Genomic DNA, 21,843 nt, shown 5'->3' with positions numbered 1-21,843 from the left:
CCCTTTTTTTAGTTCTGTCATTTTCTTGCATTTTTTTCTTTCTGACTTTGTTCTTTTTTAAAACTAAGTTTTATCTTGGTATATTGTAAGAAGATACTTTGTATTTGGGATGTATTTTTATACATCTATGAGTAAGTATCAATAAATAAGTTAACAAAAAAGAGAGGTTCGTTCTTCTTTAACTTTAATACAGTGGTACCTCAACTTACGAATTTAATCCGTTCCGAATGCACATTCGTAGGTCGAAAAATTCATAAGTTGAAAAAAGCGATTTCCCCATAGGAATGCATTGGAAATGAAAAATTCAGAAAAATTCGTAAGTCGAGTAAGCCCCATCTAAAACCGCCAACGGATGTCCATTCGTAAGTCGAAAAATTCTTATGTTGAGTAATTCGTAAGTCGAGGTACCACTGTATTGCTTTCTACTCATTTCCTGTGCAAGAGAAGATAGTTTAAATGCTGTGTGTAATTTGCTGGCTCCTCTTAGGTTTCTCTTTTTAAAAATGGTCTAAGTGACTACTTGCATATTCTAGCTCAGAAATAAATAATTTCACACCTGAGCTCTTAAAAACATTTCTGGTTTATGGTGTCCAGACCCAATGACTTGTGAGTGGGCAATTTGTAAATTACTCTTAGAACTTCGTATTTTGGCCCCCTTCTTCAAATGCCTTCCTGAAAGGCGGGGCGGGCGAATCAGGTTCATGCAGTTTTCTCCTCCCAACATCTCCTGCATCAAAGACTGATGCAAAGAAATCATATGGCTTCTCTGCAGTTTCCCTGCCCTAACACTTCATCTACCCCCTTGACTGGTGCTATTTAAAGATTTTTTTATTTATTCTTTGCTTCAGTGTTGTCAGCAATATGCTCTTCAAATTACTTGTTTTGCAAAATGTTTTTTTTTTTTTTACTTGTTAGTAGACATTGTTAGAAGGTTCCAGAAAAGAAACGCTGCCTGGCATCAAGGAAATGAGACAAGAGGCATTTTTAATGTGATCTGTGCCAGTTTTCAGATGTGAATTCAAATTGCCTCATCTTTTGCTGGTGAATAATGGCCAGGACAGTGAGCGACGAGAGACTGTTGCATTGGAAGACAGGGAGTCTCTTTATACAGAGTTAGACCATTGGGCCATTTAGCCCAGTAATGTCTACACTGACTGGCAGCAGCTTTCCAAGTTTACAGACAGCGGGCATTCCCACCTGGAGGTGCCAGCATTTGACCCAGGGTCCTTCTGCACACAAAGAAGAATCTCCGACACTGAGCTGCAGCTGTTTTGGCTTCAGAGCTGCCGCCACCCCTTAGTTTACAGCTTTTTCCAGGTGATGAATCTGCTTGTTTGTGCAGGATCAATCTCCTGTTGATCCAGCCCTTCCCCTTGTTTTCCAGTAGTGCTGTAAAAAAACGAATCCCTATCTGTCACGGTTACATCCATAAGTAAAGGCTTTCATTTATTTCTCCTGAGCAGAGATTTCCCCCCGCCTTAAGGAAAGCAAGAACCGTAAATCCACTGGGGAGCTGTGGATCTTGCATAGTGGCTCGCCGTGGGTGCAATTCACTCCCCTTAGAAGGCCGTGCCTGGACTTCTGCTGCTGCAACGGGGCTTCCCACCGCCTCTCTTCCCCCTGGCTGGGTTGAAAGCCAACCGAAACAAACAGCATACGTCTGGCTGTGGTTGATCTACACCAGAAGCATCTGCCCTGACAAGTGGCAGATCTTTAGGGGTTCAGACAAGAGTATTTCCCAGCTGCATTTAGGAATGCCAGATACTCAGCATGAACATAAGAAGAGTTCACTGGAACAGACCAGTGGCCCATCTCATCCAGCATCCCGTCCTCACAGTGATGCCTTGGACCCTTTGCATGGAAGACACATGTTTTCCCTGTGAGCTGCAGACCTCCTCCTAGCAAAGGTGTTGGTAACAATCTGAAGGACCAGCTCAGAGCAGAAAACAACCAACAGTAGGCAACAGAGTGAGTAATGGGGAGCAGGTCTGTCTTCAGATTCAGGACCCTGGATAGCTCTTGGGGACTGCAGAGGTTGGTCACAAAAGCACACTTTTCAGCTTTGATTTTTAAAAAAGTCTCCGGCTTAATCATAGAATTGGAAAGGACCACAAGGGTCATCTTTTGCCCAAAGGAATCTTTTGCCCAACAAGGCACTCGAAACTCACAATCCTTAGATTAAGAGTCTCATGCTCTATCCCAGTGAGCAACTAGGTTGCATTTCCAATGGTTGCATGTTTATTTCCCAGCGGCTGCACGACGACTCCAGGTCTGTAGGCACAAGCAGCTGTCTCTTCAACCGGGACCTTTCGGCACTAGCATTCTTAAGGGCTGGGGGTGGCCCCATCTCCTTCCCCTGACAGCTCGAGGTGATCTTCAGTAGGTCTCCCTCCAGAGGGTCCCTTAAGCGGATCCCCAGCTGTGCTTCCTGGGGACCCTGCTCTGCAAGGTCCTCAGGCTGCAGGGTTTCTGGTTCATCCTTGGAGGGCTCAGTGTCTGGTGCCAGGTCAGGGCTCAGCACAATTCAAATGAGTGAATGCGGAAAGGTTGCTTACAAAATAAGGATGCTGCGTGGAGAAGAAAGGAGTGGCATTGACAGGGTGGGGACATCATCATCATCATCATCATCATCATCATCATCATCATATACCCCACCCATCTGGCTGTGTTTCCCCAGCCACTCTGTGCATGTTTATCCTTACAAGCCACCTCTTATATTTCTGAAGTAGCTACATAAAAAGCTTTCTATCTGCATTTTTATTTTATTTTTACAAATGTGTGCATTTTAAAATTCTGCTAACTGTTTAGGGTTTTGGTCCATCAAAATGTTTCCAATGGATTAATCGGCTGAATTCTGCAGCTCTGCAGAGTTTTTATTCTGTGAACCGCCCTGAGGCCCCCAGGTATAGGGCAGTGCATATATTCAGTAAATAATAATACAGACTCGGCATGTAAAGACTTAATCAAAATATGGTGAGAATAATTGGAAGTCATTTTAAACAATTTTTTATTTTCATATGTTATGAAGTTGTTATTATTACTGGAAGGTGTATAAAATATAAAGAATAGGTCACATTTGTTAAGTGAGATATGCTATTATTTGTTGGTGTTGTATAATGTTGTATATTGTTTGTTAGTTTGTGGGGAAACTCAACTTTGAGGTATTTCCTTTGTTATGTTGTTCGTTTTATAAATGTATCAATTTTTAAATAATAAAGATACATTTTTTTAATAAAAAAGAATCAGCATGTAAAGACCGTATGGTCCTGGCCTCAAAGGATTTAATGATAGAACTCTGACTAGATTAGACATGGAAGTTTTTGTTGTTGTTGTTGTTCAGTCGTTCAGTCGTGTCCGACTCTTCGTGACCCCATGGACCAGAGCACGCCAGGCATGCCTGTCCTTCACTGCCTCTCGCAGTTTGGCCAAACTCATGTTAGTAGCTTCGAGAACACTGTCCAACCATCTCATCCTCTGTCGTCCCCTTCTCCTTGTGCCCTCCATCTTTCCCAACATCAGGGTCTTTTCCAGGGAGTCTTCTCTTCTCATGAGGTGGCCAAAGTACTGGAGCCTCAACTTCAGGATCTGTCCTTCCAGTGAGCACTCAGGGCTGATTTCTTTGAGAATGGATAGGTTTGATCTTCTTGCAGTCCATGGGACTCTCAAGAGTCTCCTCCAGCACCATAATTCAAAAGCATGGAAGTTTTACCCGAACTCAAATCCGAAACAAATTTGGAGTGAAACATTTGAGAAATTTTGAAGTAAGAAGGAACTGCTTTGAGACCAGTCAGGTTTTCCATGGGTGGCAGCAGCAGCTAGCACATCATGAGTTTGTCACTGAATTTTGCCACGTTCGCCTAAAGGAAAACCCAATTTGGCATTTCATCCATGGACAAACCTCTGAGGAATTTCAGGGGAAGATGAAAAGAGCTTTAATAAGACTAGGAAATTGTCTCTGGGGAGTTCTAGGCGCCGCTGGTCTTCCCTGAGTCACAGACACTAAGGAAATAAAAGAGGGAGATGAAGCAAGGCAAAAAAAAATTAAAGAAGGTAGATGACAACAAACTCCTTACATTGAGAAATTGCCAGCATCAATAAGAAATTCTGCAGTCCTACACGGGGATAGGTGCTAGAGGCGTACAAAAGCTATTCATTATTCATTCATTTGGCTGGCAGATGATGTCAGCAGCTTCTCCTTCACATCTCCTGTGCATACACCTCCCAGCCACAGGTTTTGATCCCTTGTCGGATCTCTGCTGATGCACCTGAATTAACAGCCACCCCTTTCTTCTCTTCCTTCAAACAAACGCGCACCATGTTCCCCCCGCTTCAAAGAGGGAGAGGCATCTTCAGAAGAAAGGGGGAAGTGTCTGTGATAAGATGGCAAATGGGAGCTTCTGAGTCAAAATAAATGCTAATGGATCATTATATAATTAGCCAATTATTATTGGATTAATGCCACAAAGCAAAAATTCTGACAGCGGGTGGTGGGAAGATCTATGCGTTGCTGTGTCATCTGGGTAGGCAGCTGTTTAAAAGCTGGGCTATTTGAGATGTTTTTGTGAGCTGAGTGGTAGATTTCCTGCATTGGACCAAGAATGCAGCTCTTTGGGACTCTTCATCTGTCATCAGAATTCACCAAGCCACACTGCTCAGTGTCCCCAAATGTTTTTGTCTGGCTGGAATGTGCCCTTGGACTCTTGCTTGTCTATGTATGTAGAAACCAATCTACTCTGTGTGGGTATATGAAGGTGTGTAGAAACTAGCCAATTGTACAAAGGTAACATTTACATATGTTGCCCCCTTTGACTGTGGCTCCACTCACCGCAGCCATATGGTCCCCCAGGAGGTTAGTTAGAAGGGGCCTCCAGACTGAAAAAGTTTCCATATCCCTGAACTACTTCACCTTTGAGGTCACTTTCAGTGCTATGATTCCATACCCAAAAGAGCTTCTCCACCCCCATTGTTCAGCCTGGACACTGAGGTCCAGCTCTGAGGGCCTTCTGGCAGTGAAGTTACAGGGAACCAGGCACAGGGCCTTTTTGGTGACGGCGCCCTCCCTGTGGAATGACCTCCTATCAGATGTCAAGGAAATAAACAACTCTCTGACTTTTAGAAAACCTCTGAAGGTAGCCCTGCATTGAGAAATTTTAAATGTGTGATGTTTTACTGTGGTTTTATAATTTTCTGGAAGCCGCCCAGAGTGGCTGGGGAAACCCAGTCACATGGGCAGCATATAAATAAGTAGTAGTAGTAGTAGTAGTAGTAGTAATTCCTAAGTAAACTCATTATTCAATTGCCACCCGAGGCTTACAAGGAGCAGGGGTTGTTTGGTGGTGGCCCTCTTATTGTGGAATTCACTGGCGAGACCCGCAGGGGTTGCTCTAATTTAATTTGCAACAGATTGGTTCACAATAAACTATTGTATTGCTAGGGCTTTTAAATCTTTCTCTTATAGCTCCATTTTAAAATTAATACAGTCGTACCTCGGGTTACGAACGCTGCGTGTTGCGTTCGTCACGGGTTACGAACGCGCCAAACCCGGAAGTATCGGAACGGGTTACTTCCGGGTTCGGCGGTTCACGCATGCGCAGATGTGCAAAATGACATCATGCGCAGAAGCGCCAAATCACATCGCCCACATGCGCAGATGCAGCACTTCAGGTTGCGGACCTTTCAAGTTACGAATGGGGCTCTGGAACAGATCCCGTTCGTAACCAGATGTACCACTGTAATACGAATTCCAAAAGCAGCAGCAACAACATTTTATAGATGCTGAGATTTGGGCATATATTAGATTTTATAATTTTATAGTTACCTGAGATTCATGTATGCTACCTTGTGGGTCTGTGTGGATCAAAAGGGGTTAGCCCATTCGACAGATACTCACATGTCCATTTTGTGTTTAATAGCTTGGGGAAAATTCTGGGAAGGGCTGCACTTTGTAACTCTCAGCTTGTGATGAGCCCTGCAAAGCCATGGCAAGACGTGTTGCGCCCCCCTCCCCCCCGGCAAAAGTTTCCAATATTGTCCAAGAGCAGTCTTAACTAGACGTAAGCTTACAGGATAGGGACAGGGCTATAGTGGAAGCAGTTCTCCAAGCATCTTGGGAGTTACATTCCCACTGGTAATTTGTGTTCCACAAGGGCTTGTTCCCTGAACAGAGAGAAGTAGTTTGTGTAGGAAAGTTGGGAGCACCCTCTAAAAAGCCACTAAATGCCTAATTTCCCCCGCTCTCCAGCTCTCTCTTTCAATTCAGACCAAAATATCTAGAGTTGAAGTTCTGGGGCTGGCTGGAGGATACCCCGCACATCAGCTGCTAGACAGGGAGGCTGAGCAGCCCAAACAAAGGTCTCTATGGGGCTTCCTCCACTCTCACAGACGTCCTCTTTGGACTCGCCAGTTCTCTTGATGATGATTCTATTGATTTAATTGTTTCCCGGCGTGGCCCGTATATGCAGTTGCGCACAAGCAGAACGAGTGTAAATGTGTGTGTGTGGGGGGGATACCTGTCTATAGAGACGCTTGTCCAGGGCAAGTGTGGCTGGAAACACTCCAGTTCATCAGAGTAACCACCTGATCCCAGCAAAACAGGTGCACCTTAAGCCTATCGATAAGGGCAGAGGGTTAAAACGGGTAGGCAACCATTGGCCACAAGTGGCCCACGGGGGTCGTTTAACCGGCCCACTAGCCGCTCCCGAACCGAGCCACCCGCTTGTGCTGCGCTAAACTGGCGTGTTGTGGTGCAGGGACGTGCTTCTGTGGCACCGTAAATCGCATCTGTGCATGCGCAGATAGTGAAAATCGTGTCTCTGCAGACGCCGGAAATTGCGGGCACACACACTCACGCGCGCATGCAATCGAGCCCACGGAGGGATCTCTGCTGGAGTGAACTGGCCCAGGCGAGGTAAACCTTGCCAACCCCTGGGTTTAATAATAATAATAATAATAATAATAATAATAATAATAATCGTTATTTATACCCCGCCCATCTGGCTGGGTTTCCCCAGCCACTCTGGGCGGCTTCCAACAAAATATTAAAATTCAATGGTCTGTTAAATATTAAAAGCTTCCCTAAACAGGGCTGCCTTCAGAGGTCTTCTAAAAGTCTGGTAGTTGTTTTTCTCTTTGACATCTGGTGGGAGGGGTTAAAGGCATTTTGGCAACCAGTACAACTGCACTGAATGAATTTCAATGGACTTAGCCAGCCTGGCTATGCTAGGCTGGGCTGCTCGGCTCTGTTTACACACAACAGTAATTATTTACTCCAGTTGCAACTTTGCCAAAGAGCTCATTACTCTTGTATTTGCAGTGGCAGAGGCTTCGTTGTCACCCTTCCAGAGTCTGGTTTTAATGATTTGCCTCTCTCCCCCCCCCCCTTTTTCTCTTCCCAGCTATGGACCTGTTATACTGGCGTGACATCAAGCAGACAGGCATCATGTTTGGGAGTGTCCTGCTGCTGCTCTTCTCCCTGACCCAGTTCAGCGTCGTCAGCGTGATTGCGTACCTGGCGCTAGCGGCTCTCTCGGCCACCATCAGCTTCAGAATCTACAAGTCAGTCCTACAGGCTGTGCAGAAAACCGATGAAGGCCACCCATTCAAGTGAGTGCTCTGCTATTATTACCCAGGGCACTTAATCTTGCCAGGAAAACAACAACAGCAACAACAAATTGCCACTGCGATTTCCCCACTCCCTGCTTGCTAAATCCAGGTGTCTGGACACCACCTGCCTGGTGGGAAGGAATACCTGAGGCTGGCCTCCTGCACCTGTGGGGCTGCTTGCCTTGTGTCATTTCGTGAGCAAGTGGTTCTTGGAGGGGGGTGGTGGAATCTGCTCCAGGGGTCAGCAAACTTTTTCAGCAGGGGGCCGGTCCACTGTCCCTCAGACCTTGTGGGGGGGCCGGACTGTATTTTTTTGGGGGGGGGGATGAACAAATTCCTATGCCCCGCAAATAACCCAGAGATGCATTTTAAATAAAAGCACACGTTCTACTCATGTAAAAACACCAGGCAGGCCCAGCAAATAACCCAGAGATGCATTTTAAATAAACGGACACATTCTGCTCATGTAGAAACACGCTGATTCCAAACCGTCCACGGGCCTGATTTAGAAGGCGATTGGGCCGGATCTGGCCCCCGGGCCTTAGTTTGCCTAGCCATGTGCTAAACGCATAGTAGCATAGACAACTAAGCAATGCAAGCAACTGGAGAAATTATCAAGGCTGTTTCTCCCCATGGACCCAATCTCCACCTTCTTACCTGCATTTTCCCCTCCGCTTAATGTCCTCTTCCTGTTTCTCAAAGCCAACTCTTGGGGAGGCAAGCAGACAAGGTGCTTCTGTCAAGGAAGCAACAGTGGCTGGTCAGGAATCTCCAGATAGGAAAGGGCTGAGGGGTGGTGTTCGGAGGACGGTAGTGTATCAGGGATCTGAGAGACCAGAAAGGATCAGGAAATGCATCATTAGAGTTTATAGAAAGGCTGTGGGTAAAGGTAAAGGTAAGGTAAAGGACCCCTGGACAGTTAAGTCCAAAGACGACTATGGGGTTGCAGCGCTCATCTCGCTTTCAGGCCGAGGGAGCCGGTGTTTGTCCGCACAGACAGCTTTCCGGTCATGTTGCACCGCTTCTGATGCAACGGGACACCGTGATGAGTGCCAGAGTGCACAGAAACACTGTCTGCCTTCCTGCTGCAGTGGTAACTGTCTACTTGCACTGGCATGCTTTCGAACTGCTAGGTTGGCAAAAGCTAGGACAGAGCAACGGGAGGGAGCCCACCCCATTGCGCGGATTCAAACCGCCGACCTTCTGATTGGCAAGCCCAAGAGGCTCAGTGGTTTAGACCACAGCGCCACCCACTGTGGGTAGGTTCTGGCAGTTGGAGAGCACAAGACAATAGGCTTTTGGTCTGGAGGAACAGTGAGGCAGTGAATTGGGTCCCGTGGGAGGTGGGGCATGGGCGCAACTTCAGGTTGTGGCAGATTTGCAGTTCTCAAAACAGTTTGCAAACCAAAACACAAGATTTCCTTCATAAATTGTTATCCAAATTTTGCAGTGCATTTCCCCAGCCAGAAATGTATGCAAAAAATTCATATATTAGGGGAAAGTCTGCATACAAATGTATATATATTAGAATGCATTCTCTGTTATTTTCACCGTTAGGAAAAACTGCACAAACGTATTTAGTATGTTAATGTTATGTTTTGAAGTAGGGCAGTAATTTTTTCTTCATTGTTTAATCTTTTTGTAAACCGCTTTGAAGGGTTTTTTTAAAAAAATTAATTTAATGAAATAAACAAATAACTTTTTAAAACATGCAAGTTAGGCAAAATTGTGTACCTTAGGAGAAACGTCCAGTAAGATGTTGGAAAATTACTTATGTGGAAATGTGTTGAACTGAAGATTGGAAAAGTGAGAAACTGAAATAAATTGAAATGGACAAAATTCTCCACCTCTAGGAGAAAGCCATATTATGGTCTGCATGTTCCCCCTATAGTCTTCATGTTTCTGTCTGCAGTCCAAAGATATGCAAGGAAGGGGGGGGGGAGAAGAACCCAGTGGGGGGAACTCCTTGGCATTAACACTGGTGTTTTCATGATCTGAGTTACGCTTTTTCGACAGAAGCTACTTGGAAATGGAAATGTCGCTCTCCCAGGACCAGATTCAGAAATACACAGATTGCCTCCAGTCGTACGTGAACAGCACAGTCAAAGAACTCAGGCGGCTTTTCCTGGTCCAGGACCTGGTGGATTCCTTAAAAGTATGTGGACGGCAAAAACCTAGAGGCGAGCCAAACTTGGGTCCTCTGGGTTTCCAGATCAATGGCTTGGGAGGCTTTCAAAAGGGAGAGTCCTGCTATTACAAACGGAATGGAGAGAGCAGCGCTGATTTTATTATTCCTTCTCTCATGACACCAGAACACAGGGTCACCCAATGAAATGGATCAGTTCAGAGCAGGCAAAATAACTCCTTTGTGCAAGACATAATTCACATACGGAATTTACTGCTCCTGGGGTGGGAACCTCCCACCGAGAGCCAGTGTGGTGTAGTGGTTAAGAGCGGTAGCCTCGTAATCTGGTGAACCGGGTTCGCGTCTCCGCTCCTCCACATGCAGCTGCTGGGTGACCTTGGGCTAGTCCCACTTCTCTGAAGTCTCTCAGCCCCACTCACCTCACAGAGTGTTTGTTGTGGGGGAGGAAGGGAAAGGAGAATGTTAGCCGCTTTGAGACTCCTTCGGGTAGTGATAAAGCAGGATATCAAATCCAAACTCTTCTTCCTCTTGGCTACTGTGAGAACAGAATGCCGGACTAGATGGGCCCCTGGGTTGATCCAGCAGGCTTTCCTTGTGTAATGAAGCACACCAGGCCTCGCCATCTGGCCCGTGAGGCTGCTTTGGCCAAGCCAGATATCAGGGACTGGCTGGATGAGGAAGAGTGGTGGGTGCCGCCCACCCAAGAGCCCCCCAGGGAGAGCACAGAAGAAGATGACTTAGATCTTGGATCCTAGTGGTGGGACACTGAAGAGCAGTCTGCAGAAGGGACGAACTGGGAGGTGGAAGCAGGGGGTTTGAGCGAACAAGGGGAAGGGGTCAGGAGAAGGAGGCCCTCCCAGGACAGGCTTAGAGACTGAGCGTCACAGTGTGAGCACAGACTCAGAGAGAGGAGTCAGAGGTTTCCTTTGCTACCCAGCAGCAGGACAGTCCAAGTTCTGCTGGCTCTTCTCCCCCTCTGACACTGCACTGGAGGAGAGTCCTGCATGTTGCTGAGCAACAGAGGGTGTCGTTGGGCTAAAACTCCCATCATCCCCGGCAAGCTTGGCCAGTCGTCAAGGTCCTGGGAGGTGATGTGGAGACTCAAGCTGAAGAACACTGGTTTAGAGACCTGATCTAAGATTAACACACATATTTTGATTCAGAAGTAGGAGGCCATTGTAGACTGTCCCTCGTTCCTGCCCTAAGGGCTGGAATAGGCCTGTTAGCAGTGGAGTAAGGGATGCTTTAAAACCCTGAGTGCATTGCACACATGTATTTTGGGAATGTGCCCATGTGAGTTAATTACTTATTGATTTCTTCCAAGGCAGTGTAGAATTAAAAGTAATCCATGGGAAAGGGGCCTCCGTAAATCGGTTAATTGAGACAAAGATAGTATAGATAACAGCTGCATGCAGTCTGCGGTTTGGTTGGGTTTGTTTTGGGTTTTTTTTTTTTTTTTTTAAAAATGTTCTGAGGGAGATGGTGAGACACACATCCCAGTCAGGGATATGCAGATATGGAACTCATAAAATATGCATTCAAATTTGTAACAGCACTTTGGGTTTTTTGTTTTAAGGGTAGTCCCCAAAATGACCTAAATATCAAAGAAACACAAACATAGAACATAGAAATCCTACTCCTCATCTGCCTTTCGGATTTGATGTTATCACACACTGTTATGTACGTCTATACAGTGGTACCTCGGGTTATATATGCTTCAGGTTACATACGCTTCAGGTTACAGACTCCGCTAACCCAGAAATAATGCTTCAGGTTAAGAGCTTTGCTTCAGGATAAGAACAGAAATCGTGCTCTGGCGGCGCAGCGACAGCAAGAGCCCCATTAGCTAAAGGGGTTTCTTCAGGTTAAGAACAGTTTCAGGTTAAGAACGGACCTCCGGAATGAATTAAGTACGTAACCAGAGGTACCACTGTATTGTTTAGTTGTGTTTATGCTGTGTATGTAATGAGGAATATTATTTGTTTCTTATAATAAAAGGGTTGGTTTTTTTAAAAAGACATGTTTTGCATTAAGAGAAAGCCCAGTTCTGTGCCAAGTGGAAACTCAGTTCTGCAGCCTGTACAAATAAATGATAGTCATATATTTGCTTATTTTCCACAATTCACTCTTAGTTGTGTAATATAATATGACATTTTAGCCCAGATTTAGCTAAATAAACCTAGGGGGCTAATGATCAGGAAACTGAAATAATAAAGCTAAGTTTTCCAAAGTTTTCTGTACCATACATTTAAAGCACATTAAGTGTGCATTTAAAGTACCTCACTTCCTCCAAAGAAGCCTGGGAACTGTAGTTTACTAAGGATGCTTGGAAACACAGCTATGCAAAGGAAAACTACAGTTCCCAGGATTCTTCGGGTAAGTTAGGTGCTTTAAATGTGTGTTGGATCTGCTCTCACTTTTCTATTGTCAGTATAGTGTGCTTGTGGGAGATGTAATTACTGTCTTTCCCATTTAGTTTGCAGTACTAATGTGGCTATTGACTTACGTTGGAGCCCTCTTCAATGGCCTAACTCTTCTGATAATGGGTAAGGTCAATCATTTATTTTAAGATATCTTTTCTTAAAATTAGGCAGCAGTATCTCTTGGGACAAAACAGCTTCATCAACTCCATTGAAATATGTTCTCCTTACAGTGTCAATTGTTTCCTGCCTCCTTTCCTAGCAAACTTTGATTTGACCTATCATGTTACTTTCAAGACTATTCCTGCTGGCCTGGTTTGCACAGAATGGTTTGTTTAATCCATTTCAAAAACAAACAAACCATGAGTTAACCATAAGCTCTCTCAAAGATGATCAAACAAACCACAGCTTGTTTCCCCAAAGCTTGTTTTGTTTTCAAGCTGCTCTGGCGTTATGTCTTTGTAGCTTGGGGGGGATAGCCAAACAAAGCTGGGTTCACACATAATAGTTAAACCAAGGTTGGTAAAATAAGACAACAACAACCATGACTTCAAATTATGGTTTAATTTGTAATCAAACCAGAGTTTAGCCATTGGGCAGGATTTGCACATAATGCTAAGCCATGGTTTACTAAAGCACACTCCAGTAAACCATGGATTAGTGTTGTGTGAACGAGACCTATTGTAACTTCTTCACTGGTAGTCCTATAAAGACTATTTAAGTTCTCATTCAGAAAACTATGCCACTGTGCTTGCACCATGCCAACCTCCCTGCTGCTTCGCCCCTCCCAATCCCAGTAAGCATCAGTGGCACGGCTGTTGGGAGGTCTGGTAAGTGTTGCCGCTCCAGCATGCCACCCTGACTGGCCTGTACAGATATATAGTCTGATCCTTTTTTCCAACTATTGAGATGGAGTATCTCAGTTATTGTAAGAACCAGCCCAAGTGCCACCTTGTGGAAAGTGGGCGCTCTGGCTCACACCCATTTTGTCCTTTGCCTCTAGCATGCTCATGTGCAAAACCCTACCTGTGTAACAGGTTCTCAATCAGGCGAGGAGCTTTGATGTGGAAAGGAGGCTTCCTACTTTAGACCTTTAGACCTTTAGTTGGAGGGTGATGGGTGTGGTGGAACTTAGCACTCTCATCTCTGTTCCTCCTGTTTGCATGTAGGTTTAACACAGAAAGCAAATTGCCTGAATAAATTTGTTCTTGTTCTCTCTCTCTCTCTCTCTCTCTTTCTCTTTCTCTTTCTTCTTGCTCTTCACATTCCCTCCTGAATTGAGATTTATTATTCACTTCTTCTGCCTCTTCTTTCAATCGGGAACACAATTCACAGTAAGCTCTAGGCACGAGAAAGACTTGCAGCCATAAAGATGACAAGCCTTCCTAAACTTTTGTTCCTATTCCAGGGTCTCCCTGAGAAATGTAGCAGTGATTGGAAAGCTTTATTTAATACAAATGTTTTGCAAAAGAAGAAGGAAAAAAGACTATTAACTCTGGGAATGTAATGCTCTTTCTTTTCCCTTCTCTCTAGCTGTGGTCTCAATGTTTACTCTACCTGTCGTATACGACAAGTACCAGGTACGTAGAAGGCCCATTTTGCAGCTGTTTCCTTAATCCATGAAGTCCAGTAAGGGACGTTGACCTCCAAAAGAGGAATCAGGCAGTTGTTAAAGAAATGTTGAGTGGCAGTAGTCTTTTAACCCAACGGCCATGGGGTTCACGAACAGTTGAGATTGTGTAGTTTCTTGGAGACCTTTCAGCCACCATGAAGGAAGCTGTGGTGGGCAGCTTTTTCAGAGAGCTGGTGGTGTGATGGAACACATTAAGCAATATGCACGTATCTAGTATATCTGCTGACAAACAAGTTTTTCAGTTTCCTATTGTGCCTCAAACACCTATAAAATTAATTTGATTAGAGACAAGAAATGAACGGAACAATTTCCCAAGAGTTATCACAGGGCTGGATTAACCATTAAGCAAAATAAGCACCTGCTTAGGGCATCAGGAGAAGGGGGGCAACAAAGAAATTTTCCATTGCCGGATTCTCCATGGATCAGCAACTCCACTTTAAAGTTTACAAATTCTGAGACAAAATTCTGTGTCTATATTAATTAAAGCATGAAAGCACAAGATTCAGCTGTAAGCTAGTAATTAACTTGTTCGTAGCGTGGAATAAAGTAGAAGCTTACGAAAATAAACGTTATCTCCCATCTTATTGTAGGTTTCGTTTCATTGCAAAGAATAAAAAGTTATTTTGCAGCTTATTATTGTTTGTATTTTGAATTAGATCTATATGGGGGCACCAAAACATGGATAGCTCAGTTGGTTAGAGCATGGTACTGATACCGCCAAGGTTGCATATGGATGGACTAGAAGATCCCCAAGAATCCCTTCCAGCTCTACAATTCTATGATCCTATGGAAATATTTTAAGTGCTTAGGGCCTCTAAAGGTCTTGATCCAGCCCTGGGTTTCCATTTTAGGGTGCAATCCTAATTAACTCTGCTGGTGGAGCTGTATGCAGCAGGGCTGTGGCAGAAGGCTGGGGGCCTGGAGCAGCCATCAGGCCCGTTCTGTAGATGGCTGAAGGTTTGATCAATGAGAAACCATGGGGCAGTGTACATGTCAGGGGCCACCAAGTGAAAGCCGATTCAGTGAACCCTTCCACGTTGCGGCTGTTCATGTGTGGAAGCTGTTTGCGTGCTGGAGCTCACTCTCGGGGTTCAGGTAGTTTTGTTCTCTCCCTTACATATTTCCCTTTTCCAGTACTTTGTGGTGGGCGGGATGGAGAAAAGTTAAACTGCCTGGTTTGCATGCTGGACATGAATAGCTCACCATGAAGCAACACCCACTCCGTGGAGTGATTCAGAAGGGTCTCCATATGGTGGCTATCATGTGCAAAGTGGCCTCAAACTAATGATTGTTGCATGCAGCTCTCCGAATCCATTGTGCAGATAGAGAGATGATAGACAGACAGATAGAGAGATGATTGATAGATAGATAAATAGATGAATGATAGATAGATGGATAGATAATTTCTCTTTACTTCTCAGTCTGTATTCTTTATTTTGAATACACACTTGGGGCTTTTCTAGATCTTTTTTTTTTTACAAAACAAAAAATCTGTTTTGCAAAGATAGGGAAGCGATGAGTTGCACTGGTGAGTAATGCAGATAGTTTGGAGAAAGTGTTGGCTGCTAGCCATTTGGTGTGGGTTTCTTTCATATATATATATATATATATATATATATATATATATATATATATATATATATATAATTTGCATAATCTATAAAGGCTAAAGACATTTTGCTGTCTGAAGTGGAGCCCAAATGCCTCGCTCCCCAAGCTTGGGGAAACGGTTTAACAGGTTTCGTTGCAGTTTTCCAGCACCAGATCCTGGCCTCCTCTGTCCCACAACCTTGAGAGCCACTTAGCACACTTGGCTCTGTTTTTCCTAATGCAATCTATAGGTCTCAGGGAGAAGTTATTCTTGGCAGTGGGGAAGTTGTCATTCCCCCCCCCCCCGGTTCCCCTTATTTTTAAACTAATTATTTTGTCCCCAATTGCACACAAATTATTACAACATGGACTGTGGGCAAATGTGCAATATTACTATAAAGTAAGGAAGAATTTTTCACTCGGGGATTATGACCAAAGTGTGTGTTTGTTGAGAGCTGTAAGCCGCTCAGAGTGGCCGGGGAAACCCAGCCAGATGAGTGGCGTATAAATAACGAAATGATGATGATTTAGCTTCATCAGCTCTGGAGAACACCTCTGTCAAATGTATAGATTATTCTCTTAATCCCAGGGTCATGGATTCGAGCCCCACGTTGGGCGAAAGATTCCTGCATTGCAGGGGGTTGGACTAGATGATCCTCAAGAGTCCCCTCCAACTCTTCTGTGATTCTTCCACATTGATGCCTCACTGATTTCTCTCCCTCATCCTCCTCTCTTTTCAGGCACAGATTGACCAATACTTGGGGCTTGGGAGGACCCACATAAATACCGTCGTGGCGAAGTGAGTCACCTAACGCAATGTTTTCCTAGAGGGTCAAGTTACTGACAACTATACAGTAGGGATGGTTCAGGGCAGAAGGGTCAAACCTTCCCTCCGGGGTGTCCAAACAGCCTGCAGCTCGCCTCTCCAATTTTACCCCTCACGGTTATATATTTTCCAGGTGGCAGAATCTTACAAAGGGAAATGGGATTTGCCAGGCCAGCCCCTAAGCTGTGGAATTCTCGCCCTGCCATGGTCTGTCTGGCACCTTCATTGTACAGCTTTTGCAGCATTCTGAAGACATATCTCTTTTACCCTGGTCTTTGAAACCTCTCACACAAATACAAACCCCAATTCTTCTGGTGTAAATTGTTTTAACTGATTTTAATATTACCTTTCTTTATGTTGTTGTAACCTGCCCTGGGACCTTACGATGAAGGGCAGGGTAAGAAATTGAAATAATATTAACAATAATAATTTATTTACTGTATATCAGCTATGAAAAAAGGGTTCCTCTCCTTTATGATCCTGCATTGCAAATCCTGCATTGAGCCTCTTTCCCTGCCTATCAAGGCAGCTTTTTTTGAAATGGGCCTGTCAGAATTTTTAAAAGGCAGAATAAGACTCCTGAGAGCCAGTGTGGGGTAGTGGTTAGGAGCGGTAGACTTGTAATCTGGTGAACTGGGTTCGCTTCCCCTCTCCTCCACATGCAGCTGCTGGGTGACCTTGGGCTAGTCACACTTCTCTGAAGTCTCTCAGCCCCATTCACCTCACAGAGTGTTTGTTGTGGGGGAGGAAGGGAAAGGAGAATGTTAGCCGCTTTGAGACTCCTTCAGGTAGTGATAAAGCAGGATATCAAATCCAAACTTCTTCTTCTTCTCTTCTTCCTCTTCATGTGATTAATGTGAATTCCAGTCCTAGCCAAACACATACTCGCTTAGCTTTTTCATGCCCTGATCTGTTCTCTCCAAATCACTGCAGAGCTTTTCACTGGGCGTGCGGTGAGGGGCTTTCAGAGATTTAATCAGGCAAACCACTGTCCTATTTTTGGCACCTGGCAATAGTGTTTTTGTTTAGGCAAGCCTACCCAAGTATGCAAAGTTGACATGCACATTTGTGTGTGTAGGGGGAGAGGGGGGGATATTTTAACTGCTGCTTTTATTTGTATTTAAATATTTTCAGTCAACTTCTTTTTAACTTCTGACTTTTATTAATAACTTTAAATCACCTATTATGTTTTACGCAAACCACTGAGAGGTTCCTGCAATTAATCGGTGTACAAATTAGGTTCAATAGGAAGGAAGATAGAAAAAGAGACTGCCTCTTTTCATGCCGTGAGCGCAGCCTAGCTGAAAATGTTTCTAAGTGAAAGGAGCTGTACCATATGAGCGCTGTCTAGCAGAGAAAATGAAACACGCTGTGGAACGGCTTGTCTGAACCAGCGTTTAATTCTCTCTTTTTTAATCTCTCCTTTTCATCTCTAGGATCCAAGCAAAAATCCCAGGCGCAAAGAGGAAGGCTGAGTAGAAACAGCAGCAAGAATTCCTCACCTACAGGCGTGAATGATGAGGGAGTCTGGGATGAAAACAGCTCTGTTCTTACTTTTTACTTATAATTTATTATTCGTCTCTCTCTTTCTCTCTCTCTCTGGGTGAAGGCAGACGTAAAATAGAAAGATTGCTTACAGAGTGTCCCCCAGCTGCAGTGTGAGCCTAATTTCCTTCTGGCTTCATCACAACTAAAATGGCAGGCACACATACGAGTGAATTGAACACTGGTTCAGCCGGCTGTCTGAATCTCCTCCCCGAGCCCCTGTTGCTTCAGGTTGGGTGTCCAGCTTTTTTATTTTTAAAAATAAAAATGAGAACTTCACTTGAATTTTCAGGCACTTTTGGTTTTTGTTTTGTTTTTTAAGTGCAGAAGTACTCCGGGGATAGGGAGGGACGAGTGTCTGGGTGACATCATAGGGAGCCAGCCAATCGGCACTGCACACAGCCAGCTCCCGCTTCAGAATTGCAGAACTGTTTCCCCCCAGAGCTCGACCCTGGAAAGGAAAGGGACGTTTGGACTGAATGCAGCCGAGGTGCCCGCCGGAGTGCTCCTCCGCTCTAAACATGGTACATCTGCCTTCACCCTTCTCTCTTTCAAACACCATGATCTCAGAGATGTGAAACAACGAAGCAGCTGTTTTTTTTTTCTCCTCTCCTGCTGTTTCTGTACTCTCTTAGACTATTTGCAATCACGTTTGTCAAGCACTAAAGTATAGTAAAGAGAAAAAGTGTTCTAAGTGTGGTTCTTGTGTTGCTTCTCAAGTGCATGATGGTGAGAGCCTAAAAATACTATTGAACTTTCTATTTTTTATTTCCTAGTGCTTCTCTTACTTCTTCCTCTTCTTCCTCCTATTGGCATTGCTTCGATAACTTTTAATGTTACATGTCGCTAGGGCTTTCCTGCTTAGTGCACTGATGCTGTTTTGCTTCTGTGTCCACTGGGTTTGCTGGTTGGGAGTTATCTTTACTAACTATCTAGAATCGTAGACAGACGTCCTTAAGTGTTGTTGTTTTTTTTCCAGCACAAGTAATGGAAAACGAAAGAGAAACCGGTAATGATGTGGTATAAGCCGTTTTGTATAACTCTCTAAAAGGAAAAAAAAATCAAGCAAAAACCAACCCACCCAGTACTTTTTTTTTGTTCTTAAGGGATCAACAGGCTGGTCAACATGTATGGGAATTGAAGACTTCCGGCTTGTAACATGTATCACAAATTTGTATGACGTTCTCTGTAGGACTTAATTATGGACTCTGAATATTTGCACTTATGTACTTGATACCGAATGCAGAAATAAATGTTACTAAATGTTAAAAAAAGAGGTCCTCTTTGCCATTTTAATCACAGCTATCATCATAGTTTCATACTGCGTATGTAGCAAAAGGTCCTCATAATGATATGACTCTGCAGCAATGCCTTCCATTGCACATCACTGCTACTTACACTGCTTAGGTTGTCTCTGAGAAATGGTTCTTCAATAGCCTCAGCAGGTTGTAAGATCATCTTGGCAGCATTGGGACTGGATAATATCTTTCAGAAAAAATCAGCTTTTTGTTGTATAGGAAGCAGTGGTAGGGAAATTATAAACAGTGCCAGCAACTACCATAAATAGTGGCCTGGTTTGCATGAATTGCTAAACTGTGGTTTAGTGCTCCAGAGATGAGCCTCTATGAGTTTGAGCAAAGCCTCTGGCTCGTGTGCTCCATTTCTCCCCCTCCTATGCGGTCAAGACGCAGGCTTCTGCCAGGTTTAATTCTGCTTTTCAAAAAATCTCAGCATGAAGTAGAACCAGGGATCCTGGTTTAAAACAAGCAGTGGTTAGTTAAACCATGGTTTGCAGTTGACTTGCTTAGCAACTGACCACTGTTGCACCTGACTAATACGTAGCACTGTGCCAAGATTATTTAAAATCAAACTAAACTCAGCTGAAGTCCTGCACACAAGGAGAAGGCAGTGCACAAGCTGAGGGCTTGCTCATGGAGGCTCACTTTTGTATCTCTGACCAAACCATGGTTTAGCGTTATGTGCAAAGGCAATCCATGAGAGTACTCAAGGCAGAATCGGTGCAGGCTCCCAGAGTCCTAGGAACTCACTATGCTTTTGCTTCTAATCCCCCGACAGCCTGTTTCAAAACGATCTTGGACTCCAGGATCGTACCTGCAGTCACTACCTTTAAATTCCCTGGAAACATTGTACATGCTGCATGGCTTAATAGCCAAATAGTTCTGGAGGTTTTTTGGCTGCAATGAAGTGGCAACGTAATGGTACTTTTAAGTACAGAGAAGACTGGAAATGGAGCAGAAGGAACCAGGAGATTCTGAGGAAAGTATTACATTTGTTGAGGCTCTTCTCACAGTGGAACATTTATACGGCTCCTCTCCTGTATCTAATCCAGTGCCAAACATGGCCTGATTTATCCCTAGAGCTTTGCCAGCAGACTGAACATCTACCTCAGGCATAGGCAAACTCGGCCCTCCAGATGTTTTGGGACTACAATTCCCATCATCCCTGACTACTGGTCCTGCTAGCTAGGGATCGTGGGAGTTGTAGGTGAAAAACATACGGAGAGCCGAATTTGCCTATGCTTGATCTACCTACTTCCTCTTCTGAATGCATTCCCCCAATACCAAAAAATGATCTTGCCCTGATTCAAGCTTTCCCCACATTTAGGAGCATTTGTTTCTGAATAGTTTGTACAGTTTGTAGTAAGGATCTCGCTCCGACGGAAAGAGTGGCAAGTAACAGGGGAGGCTGGTCCATTAGGAAAAATGGAGAACCGCTCCAACAACCTCAATCTGCCCTCAACCAGCCTCTGTACACCTGCCTTTTAAATTACAATGCAGTCCATATGGTGGCCTTGGCTGGGTTTCCCTTGAAGAATTAACAGGGGGGAGAATGGTGCTGATGGGGGATTAGAATCAGGTGTCACCGCTCTCAATGGCTCTTGTCTCCACCTCCCGTTGGTTTCCCTGTCTTCTGCCATACCAGTCCCAATGGAAACCAGCCAACACACTCAAGTAGGGAGCAATTTTGGTATCTTGAACTCCTGGAAGCAAAGAGACAGATTATTTTGGGCCCACTAAGAATAGGTAAAGGTATATTCTCTGCATGCCTCACTGGAGATCAATCCATACTTGGCTTGGCTGCCTAGTTTCTCCATCTCCAGATGTGTTCAATGCTGAAGATACATATAAGATTTTTTTTTTGGACAGGGACAATGGTGGTTTGAAAATGGTTACAATTCCCAGCACCCTTAACATATTGCAGTCTTCAGAATTCTTTGAGGGAAGCCGTGTGCTTTATATCTTTGTTGTAGATATGAATGCAGTCACGGTGTCACTTGAAAACATGTTTCTTTTCTGCCCCAGGATGAGCTGTACAAAACACATACCGCAGGATTTCCAGATGGCTAATTTACATCAAGAAGCAGGGGGTGGGGAGGTGTTTGTGGGCAGCGTTTATTAGCAACTAACTAATGATGCCAGCAATACACCTATCTCTTCCAATCTGTGAAACAATTCTGTAACTTTTTAAAAAAAAAGTTTTGTGATAGGGGAAGGAGGATGGGAGTATACAGTAACTGTATATGTTTTGCTTTAAAAAAAAATGAAATGGCAGATATCCCACCTAGTACATAAAGAGAGGGGAGTAAAGCTGACAGCTGATCCAGCATTTGATTTGCTGGGATATAAATCTATAAGGCAATTTATGAAGCTGGATTTGCACTGCACATGAAGAACACATAGTGACTTCTCTTGAACTGTTATGGTTATAATGAACCAGAAATGCCCCTCTACTGACTTCTCCATTCTTTATATTGTCTGTTCATGATGATTTGTGCACACGACATTTCAGGGTAGCCACCTGCAATCCTGCTTTCAATACGTATTTCCACCTGCAGAGATTTTTGGGTGGTCTTGCCGTCTCAGTGAGTATCCTGTAACTTCTTTTCTGAATCCTGTAACTTTTCAAACCACAATTGGTCTTTTTTGTGAGGCAGGGAAGGTTGCCCCACTTTTGCTGTGCTATAGTTCCTCCAGACAGCAATAATGTGGTAGCCTCGGGAGAGCACTGCAGAACAATTCAAAAAGCAGAATAACTCCACCATCACGTAGATGCTGCAGAA

The 21,843-nt window shown here is 44.3% G+C and overlaps 1 protein-coding gene across 2 annotated transcripts in view; it reads left to right on the top strand.

The window, feature by feature from the left end:
* LOC117059932 (reticulon-1-A) overlaps window positions 1–18,823 on the top strand; it is a 29,713-nt gene extending 10,890 nt beyond the window's left edge. The window contains exons 2-7 of one of the 2 annotated variants that reach the window (XM_033172011.1): window positions 7,395–7,602; window positions 9,622–9,757; window positions 12,225–12,294; window positions 13,702–13,748; window positions 16,132–16,190; window positions 17,654–18,823. In XM_033172011.1, coding sequence (XP_033027902.1) covers window positions 7,395–7,602; window positions 9,622–9,757; window positions 12,225–12,294; window positions 13,702–13,748; window positions 16,132–16,190; window positions 17,654–17,696 — 563 coding nt within the window. In that variant the 3' untranslated portion in view covers window positions 17,697–18,823. Of the gene's footprint in view, window positions 1–7,394; window positions 7,603–9,618; window positions 9,758–12,224; window positions 12,295–13,701; window positions 13,749–16,131; window positions 16,191–17,653 lie in introns of both variants that reach the window. The other variant, XM_033171925.1, reaches the window with a different exon arrangement.
* The last annotated feature ends 3,020 nt before the right edge of the window (window positions 18,824–21,843 follow it).

Source organism: Lacerta agilis, chromosome 1 (assembly GCF_009819535.1).
Source record: "Lacerta agilis isolate rLacAgi1 chromosome 1, rLacAgi1.pri, whole genome shotgun sequence".
In the NCBI taxonomy this organism is placed as follows: domain Eukaryota; kingdom Metazoa; phylum Chordata; class Lepidosauria; order Squamata; family Lacertidae; genus Lacerta; species Lacerta agilis.
The sequence above is the reverse complement of the archived record's forward strand: the minus strand, read 5'-3'. Positions and strand labels throughout refer to the sequence as shown.